Source organism: Sander vitreus, chromosome 8, assembly GCF_031162955.1.
Source record: "Sander vitreus isolate 19-12246 chromosome 8, sanVit1, whole genome shotgun sequence".
In the NCBI taxonomy this organism is placed as follows: Eukaryota; Metazoa; Chordata; class Actinopteri; order Perciformes; family Percidae; genus Sander; species Sander vitreus.
This window is the reverse complement of record NC_135862.1, coordinates 16,174,581-16,195,540: the sequence shown is the minus strand read 5'-3', so window position 1 is coordinate 16,195,540 and position 20,960 is coordinate 16,174,581. Positions and strand designations below refer to the sequence as shown.

The 20,960-nt window shown below is 40.8% G+C and overlaps 1 protein-coding gene and 1 non-coding gene across 4 annotated transcripts; both read left to right on the top strand.

The window, feature by feature from the left end:
• Positions 1 to 36: 36 nt before the first annotated feature.
• Positions 37 to 13,873, top strand: kif23 (kinesin family member 23). 3 transcript variants are annotated; one of them, XM_078257082.1, is made up of 24 exons: positions 37 to 121; positions 382 to 445; positions 985 to 1,113; positions 1,533 to 1,638; positions 1,731 to 1,867; positions 1,992 to 2,104; positions 2,187 to 2,357; positions 2,534 to 2,578; positions 4,196 to 4,308; positions 4,592 to 4,713; positions 5,666 to 5,768; positions 5,850 to 5,929; positions 6,004 to 6,123; positions 6,226 to 6,385; positions 6,943 to 7,104; positions 7,216 to 7,382; positions 7,481 to 7,654; positions 7,842 to 8,093; positions 9,250 to 9,573; positions 9,824 to 10,057; positions 11,764 to 11,852; positions 11,948 to 12,026; positions 13,201 to 13,271; positions 13,356 to 13,873. In XM_078257082.1, exons 1-24 carry the CDS (start codon positions 108 to 110, stop codon positions 13,369 to 13,371), a joined length of 3,045 nt encoding a protein of 1,014 aa, XP_078113208.1. In that variant the 5' UTR covers positions 37 to 107; the 3' UTR covers positions 13,372 to 13,873. The 3 variants fall into 3 exon arrangements, with proteins under 3 accessions (XP_078113208.1, XP_078113206.1, XP_078113207.1); XM_078257080.1 differs by lacking the exon at positions 9,250 to 9,573; XM_078257081.1 differs by lacking the exons at positions 2,534 to 2,578; positions 9,250 to 9,573.
• LOC144522791 (Z30 small nucleolar RNA) lies at positions 4,385 to 4,480 on the top strand. The gene has a single exon (XR_013502446.1). It is a non-coding gene; the product is annotated as a Z30 small nucleolar RNA (small nucleolar RNA).
• Positions 13,874 to 20,960: the final 7,087 nt, after the last annotated feature.

Below are 20,960 nucleotides of genomic sequence, written 5' to 3'. Positions count from 1 at the left end.
TTGGCTGCTGCCGGCTCGTTTTGAAAAAGTCCTCTGATTAGAGGCGGAGGGAAAGTTCAAAAGTGTAGGAACAGGGACGGTAAAACACCAAGAACCAGCGAGGTACAATGAACAGACAAGCGTAAGTAGAATTACAACTTTATTTTAAATAATTGCGTACATTATCTACACGTAGTGTGCTCATGTTTAATGTCGTGTTGCAGTTTACGGGCTTGTCGACGAAATCCAACGCAAACAATGGAAGATTAGTTAGCTTAGCTAGCTAAACCGTTAGCCGGGGGCTAAGCCGTCTAGCCAGCGGCTTTGTTAACGCATACTGTAATGAAAAGCTAACGCTAACAATGTAAGTTACAGTGCTAATGAAATGTTATTATTTTTCAGGAAGTGTAAAACCCCCCGCAGACCTCCTAAAAAGCCTTCCAGCAACCAAAAAGACCCGGTTGGGGTGAGTGTCGCTTAAGTTTGTTCAAGAACACAAACTGTACGTTAACGTTAATGGCATTAATTAACGTACTTTTGGGATGTGCTGTGTGAATGTTTGACAAGCTGTAACGTTAGTTATACGGTCAAACTTGTTACTAGTTAACTGTTTCCCTAAACACACAGTACACTTGGAGTAGAAACTAATAAACACATCCTCCTTTTCATTTAATGCTGGTCTCTAAGACTTTATCCTTGCACTATTGGACTTATTTGCACTACCACCATGACACACACTCTCATAGGGCACCTTACCATACATACTGAATCACAGGGTCAGTCCCTGCCCTGTCACTGCAAGTGTCTCATGCTTATACATGTGGATTTTTTTTTATTTAGTATCTTTTCTTTTATTGTCCATGCTATTCATGTGGATTTGTTATTTATCATCCTGTTTGTGATGTATGTGTATGTTGTGTGTGATGTCTTTAAGCTACTGGGACCTTGAATTTCCCCATGGGGATCAATAAAGTATCTTTCTATCTTCCTGTAATGTTTGCTCAGGTGTACTGCCGTGTACGACCGCTGGGTGTGGAGGATGAGGAGTGCTGCATTGAGGTAATCAGCAGCGCTACCATCCAGCTGCACGCCCCTGAAGGCTTCAAAACAAACCGCAATGGAGAGTATAAAGAGGTAACAGATCTAGTACCCTTTCTAGCAGAGGTGTTTATCCTATACACAATGTGAATGTATTTTAACTTATCTAATTGAAAGGATACAGCTGGTTACAGTCTGCGTTATTCTTACTGTAAGCAAATTCCATGAAAAGACCAAAACCAACAATATATTGTTCCTATTAACAAGTAATGTCTATGTAGCCAAAGACTGATATACCTTAGCCACAACTATAATACATCAATAACATATGTGAACTGTTCCTTGATGAACATGGGGAATGTTGTTTAGTAGGCCTAAAGTATTGAGAGACAAAATAGCACATTGTTGGTTTTAAAGTTGTTATGGCTTTTGTTGACAATAAGAAAAATGTGATAAAGCCAGCTTTTGCTGTAATATTTTTTTACTACATTTTTCATTTCTGTTTTGCTTCTCAGACACAGTATTCCTTCAAAAAAGTATTTGGAGTGTCAATATCTCAGATAGAGCTGTTTGAGCATGTGGCCAAGCCACTTGTCGATGACCTCATTCATGGGAAAAATGGTAGGACCACTGGCCATCTCAAAAAAGAAGCCATGTTTATTTCCCTCCCCCAAACAATAACTTTTCTTTTAAATTCTGCTGTATTGTTACAGGTCTGCTCTTCACATACGGGGTCACAGGAAGTGGAAAGACGTTCACCATGACTGGCTCTCCCGGTCAGGGTGGACTTCTACCTCGCTCCCTTGACATGATCTTCAACAGTATAGGACCCTACCAGGCCAAAAGATATGTAAGAGAGTAAACATTCAAAAACAGTGTTGATCATCTCTTTTACCGCCACACTTTAATAATACTTTGTAAAGTATGTACATGTATTAATCTAATTTAAGCCCTCCTGTTTTCTTTTCTTTCAGGTTTTCAAGACTGATGACAAAAACGGTATGGAGGTCCAGAATGAAGTTGATGCTTTGTTGGAGCGCCAAAGACGGGAAAACAACTCGTCTATTCCTAAATCCTCCTCCTCCAGGTAAGTCTGAGTCCTGTTAAACCCCAGTCTTCTGCTACAGTGTAACTGATATATAACATGTTAGTCACTACTTTGATTTCAGACAAAAGCTTGATCCTGAAATTGCTGACATGATTAAGTCAGAGGAGGCGTATAAAACCGAAGGTGTGGATGAGGACAGCAGCTACAGCGTCTTCGTCTCCTACATAGAAATCTACAACAACTACATCTATGACCTCCTGGAGGAAAATCAGGAGGACGCAATCAAACCAAAGTGAGTCTGGAAAATTTAAAGTGAAAGGAGCATAATTCAGAAATATAAACATGCGTTTAAAGACTGATGAATAGTGAATCGGCATCCTGTTACAACTGTTCAGAGACATCAAAATGTTATATCTAAATTGTAGAGGTTATTTAGTTTGGAAGACAATTGTCTTTTCTTTTTACTAGGTGGAATGGTGGAGGCACACCTCTGCGCCAGAATACTGAGTTCACGTATGTGACCAGTGAATATTCGTACATCACCAGACTAGTAGCCTGATTTAAGATGAAGTCTCCATGTTAAAAATCTGCACTCAAGATTATAAATCGAGCCTCGTCAACACTGGAGAATTTTTTAAAATGTACAGACTTGTTATGGAAACTTCCTTTTACCAGTCCTTCCAGTAAAATGCAGAGTTTTTTTGTGATTGTGGGCAAAAATCCTTGATTATGCGGCACGTTTTCTTAAAAAATGCGATGGAATATGCAGGATATTTATACAATTTTATGCGACGAAATTGCGGGAACTTGCAAAAACTGTGGTTTTTTCATGGCTGGGTTTGCAGCTTTTCGATGATGTTTACGTCGCTTCATAACGTTCCCATGGCAACAGGGGAAAATGGCTGCTCTTGTGTGAAGTAAACGCAACATTTTTCAACTTTCTGCTAAGATATGTGACTTTTTTGCAACAAAAATGCGGGGATTATGAAATCATGCAAGCCCCGCATATTTTGCGCGGAAATTGGCAATTTATGCGGTGAAAGTGTGGCGTATTTGAAAAAATGCGGCCCCCACATAAATATGCAGATTTTGGCTGATTTATGCATTGAATTATGCAATCGCATAATCGAGTTTTTCTGGAAGGACTGTTTTACTTAAAAGAACAGAAGTACTGATACCTAAACAATTCTTTTATCTATTTTATTTACAAAATCCACCAATCGAAGAAATGACATGTTAAAATGATGACTTATTTCTAACTAACTCTGCCCTAGTTGATGCCTTACTTTGAGAAATAAATCTTTATGGCAAAACACCAAATACAGCTGAAATGATTAAACATTTGGTAAATTACCAGAAGGTGCAACTATTCTCCGTTGTGAGCATTTGCTGTTTTTTTTCTTTGTCTTGTGTGCTAGTAAACTGAACATAATAAGCTTTTGGTCTGTTGGTCAGAGAAAACAAGCAATTTGAAGATATCACTTAGGAATTTGTAATGGGCTTTTTTTTGGTGACTTTTCTGACATTTTATAGATCAAATGATTAATCGATTTAAACCACAATAAGGGCCAAATGAATCAATAAGGAAAATAATCATTAGTTGCTGTCCTAAAGCCAACATTCTCAAATGTTAAACACAAGCAATGGTACAAGAACTTTGCCTGAATAAAATCAAATTGGCAAAATTACAATTTAAATGAAATGGTTGGGCTGATTTAAAGAATCTAAGCAAGCATTCAGTGCCAAATTTTGGCACTCTGCTTCAGACACATTCGGTCAGTGCCCATAAAACATTGAGGTTTGTTACCACCAATCCAAAACTTGACTGACAGAGCTGCAGGCTACACTACCTTATGTCTCCAGTGTTGATGAGTGTTCATTTAGTCCTAAAATCATTACATCACCCCCTGCTACTGCTTGTAGTCTTTGTAATGACAAAGCTCCTGAATGTCCCTAAACCTGCTGTCTGTTGCTTCATGATTGTCACTGCTTCTTTTTTTTAATGGCTGGAATTAAGCAACATTAATATCCCCCTCCAAATGTTTGATACTGCATATCTGTTGCATGAAAAATGAAATTCCATGTTGTCATGTGTTGTCAATGTAACTAACACTTTTGCTCTCAATGTAGACCGCCTCAATCTAAAACCCTCAGAGAGGATCAGAACCACAACATGTATGTGGCTGGTTGTATGGAGGTCGAAGTCAAGTCTGCTGAGGAGGCGTTTCAAGTATTCTGGAGAGGTAAGTTGTTGTAAGATCTGCATTTGGAAGTCAAAGAGTTTAAGGGACTAAGGGAAAAAAAGAGTAAGGAAAAACATTGCACTGATGATCTAGATGTGACTGAACTGGCATTGCTGACCTCTGGGTCAGCTCTGGCCAGGAAATGACCTCAGTTAATCTTCTCTCTGAGCAGGTCATGTAAAAGTTTTGTGCCTAAAATAGTTTAGAGTAGTTAAAATTGCATGCAAAGATGCCATCTGTGTGTAAACATGGTTGCAAAGTTGTCTATTCTATGTTGTTCCAGGTCAGAAGAAGAGGAAGGTTGCAAACACCCGCCTGAACAGAGAGTCCAGTCGCTCCCACAGTGTGCTCATTGTTAAACTGGCTCAGGCTCCTCTGGATGCAGATGGCGACAACATTCTCCAGGTCAGTTGAAACTTAGTCTTTATCCACGACGGTCCACTTCTGGGATTACTCCGGTGCCACCGGATGCATGTCTTTTCAGCCAATTTTCAGTTTCCTTCCGCTTTCTTTGTGTTGGAATTTTAATCTCCGGTGGATTTATGAGGACAATAGTTAACTGCTTCTCAAATCTCTGCAGGGTAAATCCAGACAGCTAGTTAGACTATTTGTCCAATCTGAGTTTTCTGTTGAACGACTAAAACAACTTTTTAACGTATAAATGTTCCACCAAAACAAGTAACTTCCCGAGGCTATTTTGCAGCGGCTCCGTGCAGAGCTTGGCGCCGGCCAAGACAATTGTGACTGGTTTAAAGAAATGCCAATACACCAGAACATGTTTTTCTCCCACCCTGGAATGCTGTGGACTAGCCAGACCCTCCTCCGCAGCGCTGTGGAGGAAGGTCTAGCAAAGTGAGACTAGTTGAAACTGAAACCAAATATCTGGTTCCATATTCATATTTGGATGAATCAAAAGCACCTAGCCTGGGTAAACCCTGACGAACTTCCGGCAAATTTGAGATTTGCTCTGCAAGTCAGTCTGGCTAAGAGCCCATTCAAGCCCATTTCCAATGTCCCCAAAATCGAGGCACCAATCACAACTGCTGAGGCGGGCTTTACACCAATCACAACTGTTGAGGCGGGCTTTATGCGACGACGATAGCGCAGCTTTTTGTTTACATTCAACATGGCGGCTACCGAAGCGCAGCGTCACCCGGATCGTTGGTCTGATTGGTTGGACTATCCAATGCGCCCAGAGGCATTTGAGCGGCGTCCGTTGGTGAAGCCCCTTTGGAAATGAACTGTCAATGAACCTTTCCCAGACCCACTCTCAGTTACAACTGAGAAGGGTCTGGTGTCAACCAGGCTAAAAGGCACCAGTTTTAATACTGAAATATTTTCTGATTGTGTTTGTCAGGATAAAAACCAGGTGACTGTTAGTCAGCTGTGCTTGGTGGACTTGGCAGGAAGTGAGCGCACTGGTAGGACAGGGGCAGAAGGCACCCGTATACGTGAAGCAGGTTTGTTACCCATCTGTGTCATCAAAATTTAGTTTATTTGTAGCTGAAGTTTGTGTGAGATTAAACATCCTAACCTCACAGGTAACATCAATCAGTCTCTGCTGAATCTGCGGACATGCATCGAGATACTTCGAGAGAACCAGCTCTGTGGCACAAACAGGGTAGGAATCACCATGTTGAAGACTGTCATTTGTACCGATGAACCATGTAGGTAAATGTAAGTTTTCTCTTACAGATGGTCCCCTACAGAGACTCTAAAGTAACCCACTTGTTCAAGAACTACTTTGACGGCGAGGGAAAAGTCAGAATGGTTGTTTGCGTCAATCCCAAAGCTGATGACTACGAGGAAACATTGGTAAGTTCATCCTGCCCTTTACGGTGTCCCTTACGTTATTTTTATGAATATGTAAGTTCTGTTTTCCGTCTGACACAAAAAAGACATGCTCTGTTTGTCCAGCTGGTGATGCGTTTTGCAGAGTTGACCCAGGAGGTGGAAGTGGCTCGGCCAGTGGACAGGCCCATCTGTGGCTTCACCCCGGGCCGTCGCCATAGAAACCAGGCATTTAAAGAGGAACTGTCTCGCAAGCTGGACGAGCGCGGTGGTCCAATAGACGGAGGTACGTTATGCACTGTACAAGCCAACCCTGCTAAATAAGACTGGTTAATTATGATGCTTTACTAGAATATCACTTTGAAACAAATTTAAGAAAAGCCAGATTATGGAAGAAATTACTTTTTTATAAATGAATAAAACACTTGCATATTAAACAAATGTATTGTCAATGATAATGCCAATTGATTAAAAACAAAATGAAAAAAGTGAAAACATTACATTAAGTTATTAAAATGAAACCAACATGTCAGACCATTGAGATTTCTAATTTTAATGTCCGAATGAGCATGAAGCAGTGAATTCAAGTCTTTGTCAGGTTTCTTTTAAGCTGAATAACTGCTGTAGTAATGTTCATTCCTTTAGTTCATTATGCAGTCATATACTTACGCTCCTATCAAGCTCATACGTGCACCTTCTGCTTATATTAATGCATAATGGCAGTAGTCCTCAAATTTAAGAAATCCCTAATTTGCAGAAAAATATGGACCAATATCTTTATATTTATACTATTTATACTTAAAAACACAAATGAGCAGTTGTGTTAATTCTGTTTCCTTTTAGATGTGCCATCTGTTATAAACTCCATGGTGCACTGCCTCCCACCTCTACCCTCCTCCGAGCTGGCCGACCCCAACGATGACATCACCCTGCCCAGGCTGATCGAAGCTCTGCACAACAGACACAGGATCAGGCAGATGATGATTGATGAATACAACAATGCAGGTGCATGCTCACATCCTAGCGCGACCCTCGCCTCACAGCTTTGACGGCTCAGGTTACTTGAGTTGGATTTCTTATCTTGACTCTCATGTTCTCTCCTTCATGTTGTTTTAGCCAACAGGATGAAGTCCATGCTTCAGGAACTTGACAACAACCTCATTTCCAAAGAAAACTTAATTCATGAACAAAATGGCAAACTGGTGGACAAGGACAAAATCATCCAGAATAACAAGGCAGAGATCGAGCGATTGGAAAAGAGAACCAAGACGCAAGAACACAAGGTGAGAGACCAAAACATTCAAACCTCCTGTAGATTGCTGGTTGGTTTGGTAGATATGTTGCTTTGTTTCTTAAATGTCCCAACATGGTTCTGTTCCAGATTGACATCCTGCAGAAAACTACTAAAATCTATGAGGACGACCAGCGTACACTGAAGTATGAACTGGAAACCAGAGAGCAGAGGCTGCAGAGGGAGCAGTCTGACAAGAGGCGCTTGGAGCAGCGCATGCAAGGCGTGGTCACAGACACCCAGTACAAGTGGGAGAAAGAATGTGTGAGTTACTCCTCTTATAACACAGAGGCTGATATATTAGGTAGCCTTCTGTGTACTATAGCCTGCTAATGTAGCACAGTTTGTTAAACCACCGTGGATTATTTAGTTTGTCATGCCTCAATTTTCCCAATGATCGTTTATAAAGTTAGTGTTGTTGGACTTTAACATTACGCCTCTTGCTGTGCAGGACCGACGCGTTAATGCGATGCAGCTGGAGATGCAAAACAAGCTCTGGGTGAAAGACGAGAAGCTGAAGCAGCTTAAGGCCATCGTGACGGAGAGCAAGACTCCTGGTCGTCCTGATCCTCCACCACGTCAGACGCAGCGTCAGCCTCAAAGTCAGCCTCAAAGTCAGCCTCAGCGCCAGACACAGCCTCAGCGGCCTTCCAGAGAGGAACGCCTCCCTGCAAAGAGATCGGCCTCGCCCTCACCTGTCCCTGTACGTTGTGTTGATGATGCACATCTAGATCACCTGCCTAGCTCCTGATTAATGTATCTGTTACTTAATATTGCTAGATGACAGTTAAACAGAATTCTGTCCCTTTTTAAAGTTAACAGTTACTGTGCTCTTCTCCCTAAAACTAATACTTTACTGACCGGACTAACATTACTAATTCCACTGTGATGCAGTTAGATGCATATACAAACACCAGTACATCATAATGTAGTACAGTGCATTAATCCTGCAGCAGTTAACTACTGTTGTAAAACTTAAAATTTGACTGTTTTGATTCAATTTTCTGATAACTTTTAAAGTTGTCTGTGATGTTGAGTTGGCTGTGAATATGGCTGCAATTAACAATTATTTTCATCATTGATTAAATCGATGGATAATGTTTTTCAATTACTCAATGTTTGGTCTCAAACGGTGAAAAATGTCATGTCCAAATTCAAAAGATACTTCATTTACAATATTAAACATGGAAAAGCAGCAAATTCTCAAATCAAAGAAGCTGAAACCAGCAAATGATTGGAATTAAATGGCAACAACTGATTATTTATCAGGCAAAAATGTTAATCAACTGATGGTTTCAGCTCTACGTTGGAATATATTCAAAGGTGTTATTTTACATACAGTAGGCATGCAACTAGTGATTTATTTTCATTATCGATTCATCAGCAGATTGTTTCTCAATCATTTGTTTAAAAATAAAAATCACAATTTCCTTTAGGCCATTGTGACGTCATGAGATGTCTTGTATTGGCCGAACAACAGTCCAAAACCCAAAGTACTTGATGTAATATAATTGACAGGGAAAAGCAACTAACCATTTGAGAAGCTGGAATCACGTTTGGCATTTTTGCTCGAACAATAACCTAAACGATTGATTATCGAAATAACAGTCAATTAAAATTACGACCGGCCGATCTAAAAATAGGACACTCTTTCACCCGACACAACTGTAACATAATCCGCACAAAGGTCAATTGTATTTCCAGGCTGTAGTATTTGATTACATTAGACTGTGCAGGTGTCTGCTGCTGCTCCATTCCACCAGCTACTGTAACATTTAATTCTCATGTGATTTCTTTGTACTAACTGTATCTAGCCGTGCATGTATGTAATTGTGCAGTCTTTCCACTTTGCTCCCCAGTGCCCTGTTGATTCTCCCCATGTCAGGCCAGGGCCAGTCAGTGCCACTAGAGTTGAGGATGTTGAGATGAACCCAAGGCCGTCCTGCCCCGTCCCCAGCACCAGTAGCTCTTTGTCTGTGGCTAACTGCGTCTCAGCTTGGGAGCATCGGGATGCCCAGGACAGCAGACAGGGTTACCATTCCCCTAGTACGCCCACAAGAACCCAGTCCCCAGCAGGCTCCTCAGCCAGCCGGGCCAGGAGGAGAGCTCTGCTTGGGGCTAGAAAGGAAGAAGAGGACAACTCCCCTACATTTGATCTAGACATAATAGAGAGAAGCTACAGGGTCAGTGAGTTAGCTACAGGAAACAGTTTGAGGTTTCATAGTAAAAACTGGTGTCTCTGATCAGGATTTTGTTATCCTCTCTACTAATCGGGCAGAATATTTGAGCTTTTCCCAAAATTGGGATCCTACAACTGAAGACGTCCCCAGCCGTTGACCATGATGAATAGCTTTATCAGATTTGATTTCATCCGTTACCCTAGTTATATGTATGTTTTATTTCTTCTTATTCTGTTGCATCTTCACGCTGTAGACCGTGACGCCAGTGCGGCCGCTGCACCGTCGCTCCCGCTCCGCTGGCGGGGAGAAGTGGGTGGACCACAAGCCCTCCTCCAGCTTGGACTTGGGTACAGTTTTGCAGCCTGTCATCCCCAATTCCATCCAGGTGTCTACACCGAGTGAGAAGGCCCTGTCAAAGTGTGACAGATACGTGTTAACACACCAGGAGGTTGCCTCTGATGGCGAGATCCAGACCCAACTTATTAAGGTAAGTAGGCTGCAACAGGATATAGGACATGTTTTGAAAAGTCTGCATCTGATGCCAAATGCTTTGCCTGAGAAATGAAGTGAAAACAAATAGCAATTAATTCTGATTAACGGTCTGCTAGCATGTTCATGTTGGCTGTTTTTCTTTTAAGGAGAGTATTATTTATTTTTGTTTTAGTGATTTTTGCAGTTCCTAGAACATAAAATTCCTAGAACCCTTTTTTTCTCGTGTTCCGACTGGACCAATTTGGGGATTTTTAAGTCCCTCTGGCCGCAGTTCGTGTAACTCTTTCAGCTCCTACTTCAGGGCAGGGTCTTTTCCCTTTTCAGCATATGAACCTAGGTCAACGAGGGTCGGGTTTCCGGTACAGACAGACCAACAACGGGACAATTTTAACAATTTTCACCATCTTATTCATCACTAATTTCACTTCTGACAACGTTTTAGGCGAGAAATGAACCATTTAGATTTCGAATATAGGCAGTCTTGCGAAAATTGATGCCGAATTGACAATTTGCTTCAAAGTTTTCAGAGTTGAGAACCTCCATGAAGTGAGGCGACAGCCAGCAAGCGCCTGCCCCGGCCTCTAGCTCGTTGCTCGGCCAGTCTTGCTCAGACACCTCGCTGTAAGCTGGAGGTCTCTCAGACCGCTCTCGTAAATCAGAGGCTTTTATTTTGCTGTTGACGGTTCGTTTGTTTAAATATCACAACACATGTCCATCATAAGATTAACGGGAACCTGTGGTTAACTGTCTTTTCGGAGTTAAACGCCACAAGTGTGTCCTGCGGCTTGCCGGCCAACACACACACACACACACACACACACAGTCCTACACACAAAGTTTGCCAGACAGACACACACACACACACAGTCCTACACACAAAGTTTGCCAGACAGACACACACACACACAGTCCTACACACAAAGTTTGCCAGACAGACACACAGCTGAATCAGGAACTGCTTGAGAATGTCATCCCACATGTAATTCGTTAAAGGGGCACATTTCAGGCCTGTTAAGTCCTAGAGAACCAATACTGATCCTTCGGTTAATGGATTGAAGTAAAACAACAGGTTGATTTTAAATTGGTGGCGTTAGGAAAGCAAGATATTTAATGGCCGTTACACACTAACCAGACGGTCGACCGTTGGCAGAAAAGGCACTTGGACTGATCAGTCTCCCCAAGTTGGTCAAAAAGTAGTATAGTGTGACCCACAATTAGAGCTGGACGATATGGAGAAAATCAAATGTCACGATATTTATGACCAAATACATCGATGTCGATATTGTAGGGTTGACTATTGGTGCGTTCACAAAATATTAACACAATGTTTTGATAAATGATCACCAATAATGTGGATACAATGACTTGTGGGTAAAGGCAAACGATAAAACGGCTAATAAGTCTGGTAAGTTCAGAAAATGAATCGCTTTACTGTAAGGTAGCCCTTAAAACCAGGAAAAGACAACACATGTCCTATTACGATATCCAAAATTTAAGACTATATCCAGCCTCATAATCGATGTTGATATAATATCGATATACTGTATTGCCCAGCCCTACACACAATGTAACTTCTGTTTTAGACAGTCCTGACATGTGCTGCACTGGCTAACTTACTACTTACTTTTTATTTGTAAACTAACTTGGATGAAGTACTAATTAAAATTGGCTATTACCTCATACCTATTCTTCATCTTTCAGGGTGAGGTGATTAAAACCAGAGGAGGAGGACAGGCTGTCCAGTTCACTGACATCGAGACATTGAAACAGGAGCTTACCACAGTGCCAAGGTAGCAGCCGACAGACTGTTATTAGGTGCAGATTAGCTGGGTGGTGTTATGATGTTTCAACATTTTGTTTTGTTACTTTACATTTATGTCTGAAGGCGCAAAAGAAAATCTTCAGAAGGCACACCTGCCAATGGAGATCACACAGATGGAGGTTGGACTGATGTGGAGACAAGGGTAGGATAATATTCATTAGTCTCCAATGAACTACCATTGCTTGTGTCTTGGTTTAGAAAGCAGACGGTTAATGTAATGAACGTGACTTTATGTGTATAGAAGCTAGGTGGCCACATCCGAACATGTCTGGTTCTTTTAGTTAGACGTTATGATCTGATAAAAATGATAATTGGATACCAAGAGGCTACGAACTACAATTATTTTCATAAAAAATTGTCAGTTGATTTTTTTTTTTCTCCATTAATCAATGAACTATATATAAATGAATTGAATTGTTACATTACAAAGTACTCTGGTACTCCTAGCTATATAGCTAATTCAATGTGAGTACACGAATGTTGAAGTTGAAATGACATAAAATGCCCGTCTCTTGTAGCCGTGATAAATTGGCCTGAAGCTAATGCTTAGCCTACTTGTTCAGGAGTAATTTAGCCAACTCAGCGTCCTTTTGGACTCTAAGCTGTCTCCATCTTTCAAATACATCTCCAATATTTACCCGGGCTTTGTTACGTCTCTGGTCACGCAACGGTTAGAAACATGACGTGTTTCTTTTTTTTTTTTATAGGTCGGGTAGAATCTGTGTCTGTTGATCCTGTTTGTTTGTTTGCTGCTTTCATGGCTGTACTAGTTAACGTTACACCTGCAGCGCGCTGGGTTTACGTTTTTACAGGTATATCTGGCAACCCGGCCTGGCTGACACAGGCACAACAACACACAGGCCAAAACACAAACAGACATTTTGTCATGAAATGGAAATTTCAAAAGGAGAAAATACTGGCATTAGCATTGTTGTCAGAAAAGATAGTATTTCAACTTAGCATGTTTCCTTAATATCTGATGACTCATTGGGGTAATTTTGAGATTTATTACAGTAAATATTACATATTGGACCTTTTAACAATCAATAATTTCAACTCTGAATACAATGCAGCCCAATACTACACCTCCTAACTACAGACTGTGTGTGTGTGTTCGTTCTCTTAGCTTAGCTTCTGCCCATGGTGTTATTAATGCCATTATTTTGTACATAATCCACACCAGGTCCCTTTATGTAGCACTCTTAACATTACACAACCAAACAGACGACATTTAACAGAGAAGCAACAAAGTGTTTATTTTCCAGATGAAACAACACTTCAGAGTAGATTTGCGTCCTAATTTGTTATGTTTGCAGTGTTCTGCGGCGGTGGAGATGAGGGCTGGATCAAACTTGGGTCCTGGCTATGAGCATCACGGGATCACCAAGTAAGCAGTCTATAGATCACATCTCTGAATAGCATTACCTTCCCAGTACACAATACATTATTTGATTAACCTTCTCTTTTACAGGCGCAGAAAACCCTAAAAGCAGCTGACCGCTGCTCCAGTGATCACTCCCCTCACCTGGCTGTTGTGCAATAGTCTGAACTTTTTTTATATTTAGCTCTAGTGATGATATTTAAACATTTTCCAAGCTTTTATATATGCAGTGTATATACATGTCACCAAAGCTGTTTTGTAATAATATTTTATGTTGTATTTGAACCAATAGAAAGCAAATATTATGTGATTCAGTAAAGGATGGTGGCACATATTACTGTGGTGCTGCTGCTGAAAAGAGTCTGTTTGCACATTTGTGTGTAACATAGTCACATCTGTTACTTGGCACAAGAGGAGTCATTGTGAAGCTTCCTCAATGTTGATTTGTCTGCTACATACTGTTCCTGTCTCTTGATTGGTGAATTATAGTTTGAATAATCCAGTTATTTTTGAATTTCTGTCTTTATAAAATTAGCTTCTGCCACTGATGGAACTAAACTCTCCTGCCTTCACTGTACACTCAGGATTAAAATTCCTTTGAAGCACCAGTTTTGTCTTGTGTATACACTGTAAATTGACTACAATGCAAATCTGACAGCACAATGCGTAATGTGCCAGGATAATACATCTAGGATGTACACTAGATGTACACTAGATGGCAGCACAGGACAGCAGTACATTATACATGTTGAACACAGGTTCAGTTGCATTGCAGGAATACTTGAGGGTCACATGGTGCTTCATACTGTACTCTATGCATGTTAACAATATGCCATGAAATACTAACTTATGAATGGCACTGAAGGGAAGCACATTACTATACACAGTTTAACAGTCTATGATAAAATGCTAGCAGATTGGCGGTCAGCAGAACTGTTGATGGGCTAATAAGATACCACCCGTTTATTTCAAAAGGATGGTAAAAAGAGATTTAAAGTCCCGTTAGAGCTCGGGGCGATCCTTTGCCAAGCATGTAGCAATATTTTCTGTCATATAAACAGTCTCCTTTCAATTACTTTGCATAAATTGCTTTCTTGTGCTCATGCTTGATTAGATCTCCCATTATGTTAAACAAGACACCTTGTATATAAATCCACTTTAAATTAGTCTGGCTGCCTTTAGCTGAGTCCCAAGTATTAAAAAGCCTTAGTATGTCCAGGCCTTCACTGTCGGTCATTATCTACAAGCTTTTTTTCTTTTTTAGTGTTAGACTTTTCTCTGCAAACAAAGGGATAAGAGCCAATGTTGGTATTTATGGAGAAGTAATAAGATCCTTTATACCACCATAAAATACTATTAGATTTTTACTACCTTTTATTCTGTTGGGGATAATTTAATCCATATCAATGCATCATGTTTTATATGCGGATCATATGTTTTGTATGTAATATAGTGATCTTTAACTAGTTACCACATCTGTCAAATAGATGTAGTGGAGTAAAACATACAATATTTCCCTCTGAGATGTAGTGTAAAAATATGAAGTAGCCTAGAATGGAAGTACTCAAGTGAAGTACAAGTACCTCAAAGTTGTTCTTAGTTACAGTACTGGAGTAAATGTACTTTCCACCACTGTATATGCATTTTTGTTGCTTTTGATTACGAATTAATGATTAAATTATTGATTGAATAACAATCTACGATGCATTTCAAACCACTATAAGCAGACTGGAGTGCGAGAAAACCCTACACTTGAAAACTGCAGCAAAACTCCAACGTACTAAAATGTCAGTGTCCAGTTTCAATATCTCTTATCAACTGAGCATCACCAGTGTAATGACCAGCTAAAGCTAGTGGTACAGGCTTTGAGTAGCAGTAAATCTCATCTACTACCAGTCTGGCTGGGTTTCAATTGGAAAGCACTGGAGAGTGACTAACATGGAGCCTCTTGGAGAGGGTCAAGAGCCCAGAGCAACCAGTGGCCATTAAATTCACTCCTATGAGATATTGAGTGCTTTGACCAGGCTCTGTTTGGTGTGCTGCACCACACTATTATCCCCAGATCCTCACTGCAAGCCCTCCACAACCAAGTGGTGCGAGCTTTATAAAGATGTTATTATGAAACTCCTGTTGAGCCCCTGACCAACATCACCGGTTTCAAAGAGACATTTGAGGAAAATAAATGAAACACAAAGGCTTCCAATAAGCATAAGTCCTAAAGACAACACTGTTCATCCAACTGTATGGTAAGAATACATCATTCTGCATTTCAGAGCTTCAGGCTTATGATTACACATTATGCTTATCAATGTTATTAAGCTTGCTGGAGGGAATTCTGATGTTCTACTTGAATACACAGTCAATTAGACCATCTCAGATTTTAAAAGAGCAAGCCTAATTGCAATGTTTTATTGACACTTTGCTTAAATGACTCTGATAAAGAGGTCTTAAGCTGCCTTTTGGCAATGCATGATTAAATAATTTTCACACCAATCTATGATGCTGATGAGGGCCATTCATAATTTTGTGGTTCAAAATAACACTGTCCACTATTTAACCTGGCATTTAATTATTTCCTCAAACCTTATCTGATTTAAGCCATATTTGTTTTACTTTCATTACATGTTATTTTCACTCACTGATAGCTCAAAAGCTAGCCTTTTAATATAATTTAAACCTGCAATAACCATTACGTGACATAGTATCACCTTTAAAGTTGATTTGGCAAACTTGTTAGCAAATATTCAGCAGACCCTGAACACATTAGCATTCATTTGGAGTCATGTTTGTGTCCTTTAGTCCAATATTCCACACAGGAAATATCTTGCTCTTTAGCTGTTAAATGCTCTGCTCACTTTGTTCATCAGTTGGTCGCTAACTGTGTCTGTCTGCTGTTGGTTGTTGAACAGGTAGTGTACAGTGAGTTCTTACAATTTTTTCACTGAAAACAGCTGCCCGCTGCAGCTAAAATCATCGCTACTAGAGCGGTGAGAGTGAATCGAAAATTCGAATTGGTGACATGAATTGAGGGGCCCAAAAATCTAAACAATGAGCTGAAAGATGTTTTAAAGCTCCTTATGGCTGTAGCTTCGTCACTACGAGTGACACGTTTCACATTACAGTCATTTGATCTATTATTAACATAAAATATTGATTATAGCAGCTTTAAAGTAGCTATTTTGTTTTGGTAAATTTGACTTGAGGAGCAGTTTCATGACCTCTCTCTGCTCACATGATTAACACGCTGCAATGAATCGGGCTGTGAAAAGTGGGCATGAGTTTAAATAGGTGTGATGAAAGTGTAACCCTATCCAGTAGCACTCTAAACTTGGCTGTACGGAGCATCCGAGGTATGATGGCGGTTTCATTTGCTTCCAAAGCTGTATCGTAACATCTGAATGGTTGCTGATTTGAAGGGCATGTCGAAGCAAGTATTCTAGATCACAGCCACAGCTCTCCTTTAAACCAAAACCCGTTACAAGGTTTTCTCCCTTCTTTTAGTGGCGAGGATAACAATTCTCTGACAAGGAAAGCCAATTAGTGGCAAACAAGTAAATACTGCATGAGAGCAGAGCAAACCAAAGCTCTGAGTGTGGTCTGTACACTACGTCTTCATATGTCAAGGCCGTGGCTGCCTGCCAGCTAAATGTGTCGGGCCAGAAAGATATGCGAATGCAGATGAGTGTTGACAGCCAGTCAATTGTCATTCAGCCCATCTCCCAGCCTCTTGGGACTCATCTGGCTTTTTTTTCTCTCTGCTGGGCTCCTCTTCACTGCTTGCTCACCTCACGCTCCTCTGCCTTAATGCATACTAAAATGCATAGTGGAGGCATGAGGCAGCGCGTTCAGTGTTTATAAGAGGTAAAAGCTCCCACGCACCCTTTTCTGCTGGTGCTGCATTGACGAGCAGATGGGTCAAAGAGTCACAAACTCGCAGAGACTCCCGGAGGTAAAGTTGGGGTTTTCAGATGTTTAGAAGCACATGATGATAATTGCTCTGACCCTTAAGAGAAAGTGGTTAGTGGTTCAGAACACCTCATCCCATCTGCTGCCTCCTCCTGCTCTGCTTTTTAGCCCAGTATGTCACTTATCTGCTTCACTCAGACTCTGTGACTCTGTCTACATCTTGCCGATCTGATTTCTTACTTTATGCTGTTGACTTTTGTTTTTTCAAAGATGACTTAAAGAGATGCCAAGTCTGTCATTGTCCATTTGATTTCCTGATGTTATCATTTTGACCTCAAGTTGTAATGAAGAATCCATTTGTCCTCATGCTTGTTGTTGTGGTTACACATCAACACTGAGAGTTGACCTCTGACAAACCTAATTCAAGACATGACTGATTTCTTATTGAAAATATTGGAAGCCATTGTTGTGTAGGCTCATTATAGCCAAATTGGGCTGAATAGTGTTTTTTCCTCCCTGTCTTTGTTCTTGGCAGCTGACTAAGTGCTTGCAGCTGTCAGTTGAGTGTATTCTCTTTGCCGAGTATATGTGGCTTGGCTGCACTTTTAGCTGGCTGTGTCCTTACTGTGGTGACAGTATGCCATGACTGATTTCCGTGGACTCACTTTCATTTTAACCACATTGTGTCCCTCACAGAAAAATCTGACTGCTTTTTTACAAGTAGTTGATCTCATCTAGTTAATGCTGCTGCGTAACCGGGCTTTGCGTGCAGTTGGCTGATTATTTAAGCAGTGCTCCAAGCAGTTTGCTGATGAAATGAAAGGAGAGGAGATGCCAGAAATGATTGTACTGACAATGGCACAATGCAGGATGATGTATGATGACTAAATGGTATTTAGGATGTGGTGGAGATTGACTCAACTTTCTCACATATGAATTTTCTAGCTTCAGTTCTGCAAGTACAAAGAATAAATGAGTGTTAGAAACATCTCTTATTAACCTGCTAATCTGACATCTGTGATTCCTTGCTTGCTACAGTGAGAAGGAGAATGGTATTTCAAACCTTGATCCTGCCAATGCTTTCATGCAAATTACTCACACTGAAACCAGCTTATCTGTGAACAATCATAGGCGGCATTTGGAAAAGGGTGAAATAGCACCACATGATTTTTTTATATCTGCATAAAGCTCAGTCAGGTCCCTGCACACAAAATCCCACACAAAAGCAAACACAAAGGCCACTTTGAACGCACACATCAGCTGTTCATCTTAAAATAGTGCTGAAAAAACTGCTGCTCTTACCCAGTACCTTGCATGTTGCACTTTGTAAATGGTAGGCAATTATTACACATGGCGATTTAAGGAGTTGTTACTTAATTCATTAGATATTGATATTAGATATGGTTAAGTTCATTCATTCTAACAGTAACTTATCCCACAGGGCCAGGTATGAGTATAAAGGCTGAGATTACAGCATTTATGTGCACAAATAAGATTAGAGCACATTGCTGCGACTGCTGTTGACAAAGTGAACAGGACAGTTGTTCCAAAAAGCAAAAACACTGGATTACTGTGGGTTCATATAATTCGCAGAGCATGCTATTTTCATGGTGTGTTTATCTGCATGATTAATGGCCGTTCAGATTTGCATTTGAACATTACCTGAGGAACACATCTGCATGGGCCTTACTGGATACTAATGATCCAGCGCATGCCTAATAAACTGAAGTGAGAATTCAAATGAGGCTCAACCTGCCTGCGAGGCTAGCCTAAGCAAACACCAGGACAGCTGGCAGAGAAATCATTGTGACTAATGGTCTCAGTGTGAGACAGGAGCAGGGCTGTGGGTGGTTGTTTTGCCATGCTAAGAAGAACAGACTTTGTTTGTCTTTCTATAGCATACACCATGACTGTGTGATTCTGGAAGTGTTGGCTTTGTTTATGTTTGCTTTTCTTGTCAATAGGGGCTTTCCGACTGGAGGGATTTTTGCATTGCTGGATCCTCTAGCTCATCGCTCGGCCAGTCTTGCTCAGACACCTCGCTGTAAGCTGGAGGTCTCTCAGACCGCTCTCGTAAATCAGAGGCTTTTATTTCGTTGTGTTGTTGTTGTATGTGGCGCTAAGGTCTAGTGACGATGCTATAAAGACCATTGCCGTGCTTGCGTCACTCCCTTACCCCTCCTACCAGTCCCTATGGCCACTTGGCCAGTGGGAATGCAAACGGAAAAAAAGATTTTGGGGGAGAGTAGTTCTTAGAACTGCTTAGAAGTGTACTTTTCCTCTATAAAGTACAAGTACTATCCTGTCGGAAAGCACCTAATGTAGTGTAACACCAGGAACCATCAAAAAGTGTGTTGCTGTTGTTCTTGTTTGCTGCCTGAGAATTAGGTGACCTTATAAAATAGTAATGTTTTTTTTAATGTTTTTAGAAGTGGGTGGACACATCTCCTGGAGGTGTGTCTGTCATCTCTATGTTTTGACTTTATTTGTATTCTGCTCAGGCTCCTCTACTGTGGTAAACATAGTGTGTCAGTGTAACCTGTCCTCAGGGCAAATGATCTGATTTGCTCTTCCCTTGTCTTTTACTCCTAATCACATCTACCTCAGAGCCAGAAAATGGTTGTGCAGCTGTCATAACTAAAGCACAGCGCGCCGTGATGGGAATGAATGTTTTTACTATTATCTATTCTATCCAAGCCAAAAACACAATATTAAACCTCCACTGCAACCCTCTTTCTTACAGGCCGCTGCATGATCAATACCCACATCAAAGGCTCTGCGGAGATAGCAGGATTCTTTGAAGCATGTTTGTGGAGCTGGATTTGCTGAGCTAACACGGTCCACACAGAACCCCCTTGAATAAGCTTGTTTGGCTAGCATCCTCTCTGTTTGTAGAGGGGCTGAGTGGAATATAATGGAGAACAGACAAGGCCTCTCCCTTGTCTTTTTCCTCCCTTTGAGCAGCTAAATGCATCCATAGTGCCAGTGCTTTTTGCTCAAATGACATACGCTTCATGGCATGCCAGCTCAAATATTTATCTAATATCAAATTGGCTGTAACACTTTGGAGGCAGATAAATGCCAGGAATTATTTCTCATTGAGGACAGAAAAATAACTTGCATCATGTTTCGCAGTGCCAAGTGCAAATATGCCGGGTGATTACTGATTGAAATGAGATAGAGTACAGACAGCAGTCGTGTTGTTATGTGGTTACCTTGTGTTGTGACTTGAACAGGCAGAAAAAGAAGAAAAAAAATCCAACAGTAAATATTCTGCACTCATAACACAACCCGTGTCCCTGGAAAGCTATTAACTATTTAAAAAAGTGCTTTCCGTTTCCTAAATGGGAAAACAGTGCATTTGGGACTTTGTGTGCTAAGTGGGTATAGCAGAAGTGGGGGTGGAGGTTCAACCACAATAAACACAAAAGCACATAACTCCTGCCAGGCATCAGAGAGAGTCAGCAATTCTGTAAATGATGAAGCTGGGACTGAATCATCTCTCTACATGCAAATCCTAGACAAGGATGAGAAGCCCTTTCTATAAATTACACAATAAACCACATTTGTGATGCTTTTGACTTTTTAAATTCACATATTGTTGAATCTTTTGGTAAGTAATTGCACTATTTGGTGTATGCAGTGCAAAAGGTTTGACTCTCCAGTCAGCTGTGGCTCATTTGAAAGTGAAATATGGGAAAATGCTGACAACTCTTTCTCTACCCTCCTAACACCAGGGGCACCACTGCATTAGCATCTCTGTCTCTCTCTCAGTCTCTCTTTCTTTCT

What these genes read in the sequence shown, in the direction of transcription:
- kif23 (XM_078257082.1), top strand. An exon ending in CCTACCAGGCCAAAAGATAT is followed by an intron (nt 1,868 to 1,991) that starts GTAAGAGAGTAA and finishes CTTTTCTTTCAG; the next exon opens with GTTTTCAAGACTGATGACAA. An exon ending in GAGGACGCAATCAAACCAAA is followed by an intron (nt 2,358 to 2,533) that starts GTGAGTCTGGAA and finishes TCTTTTTACTAG; the next exon opens with GTGGAATGGTGGAGGCACAC.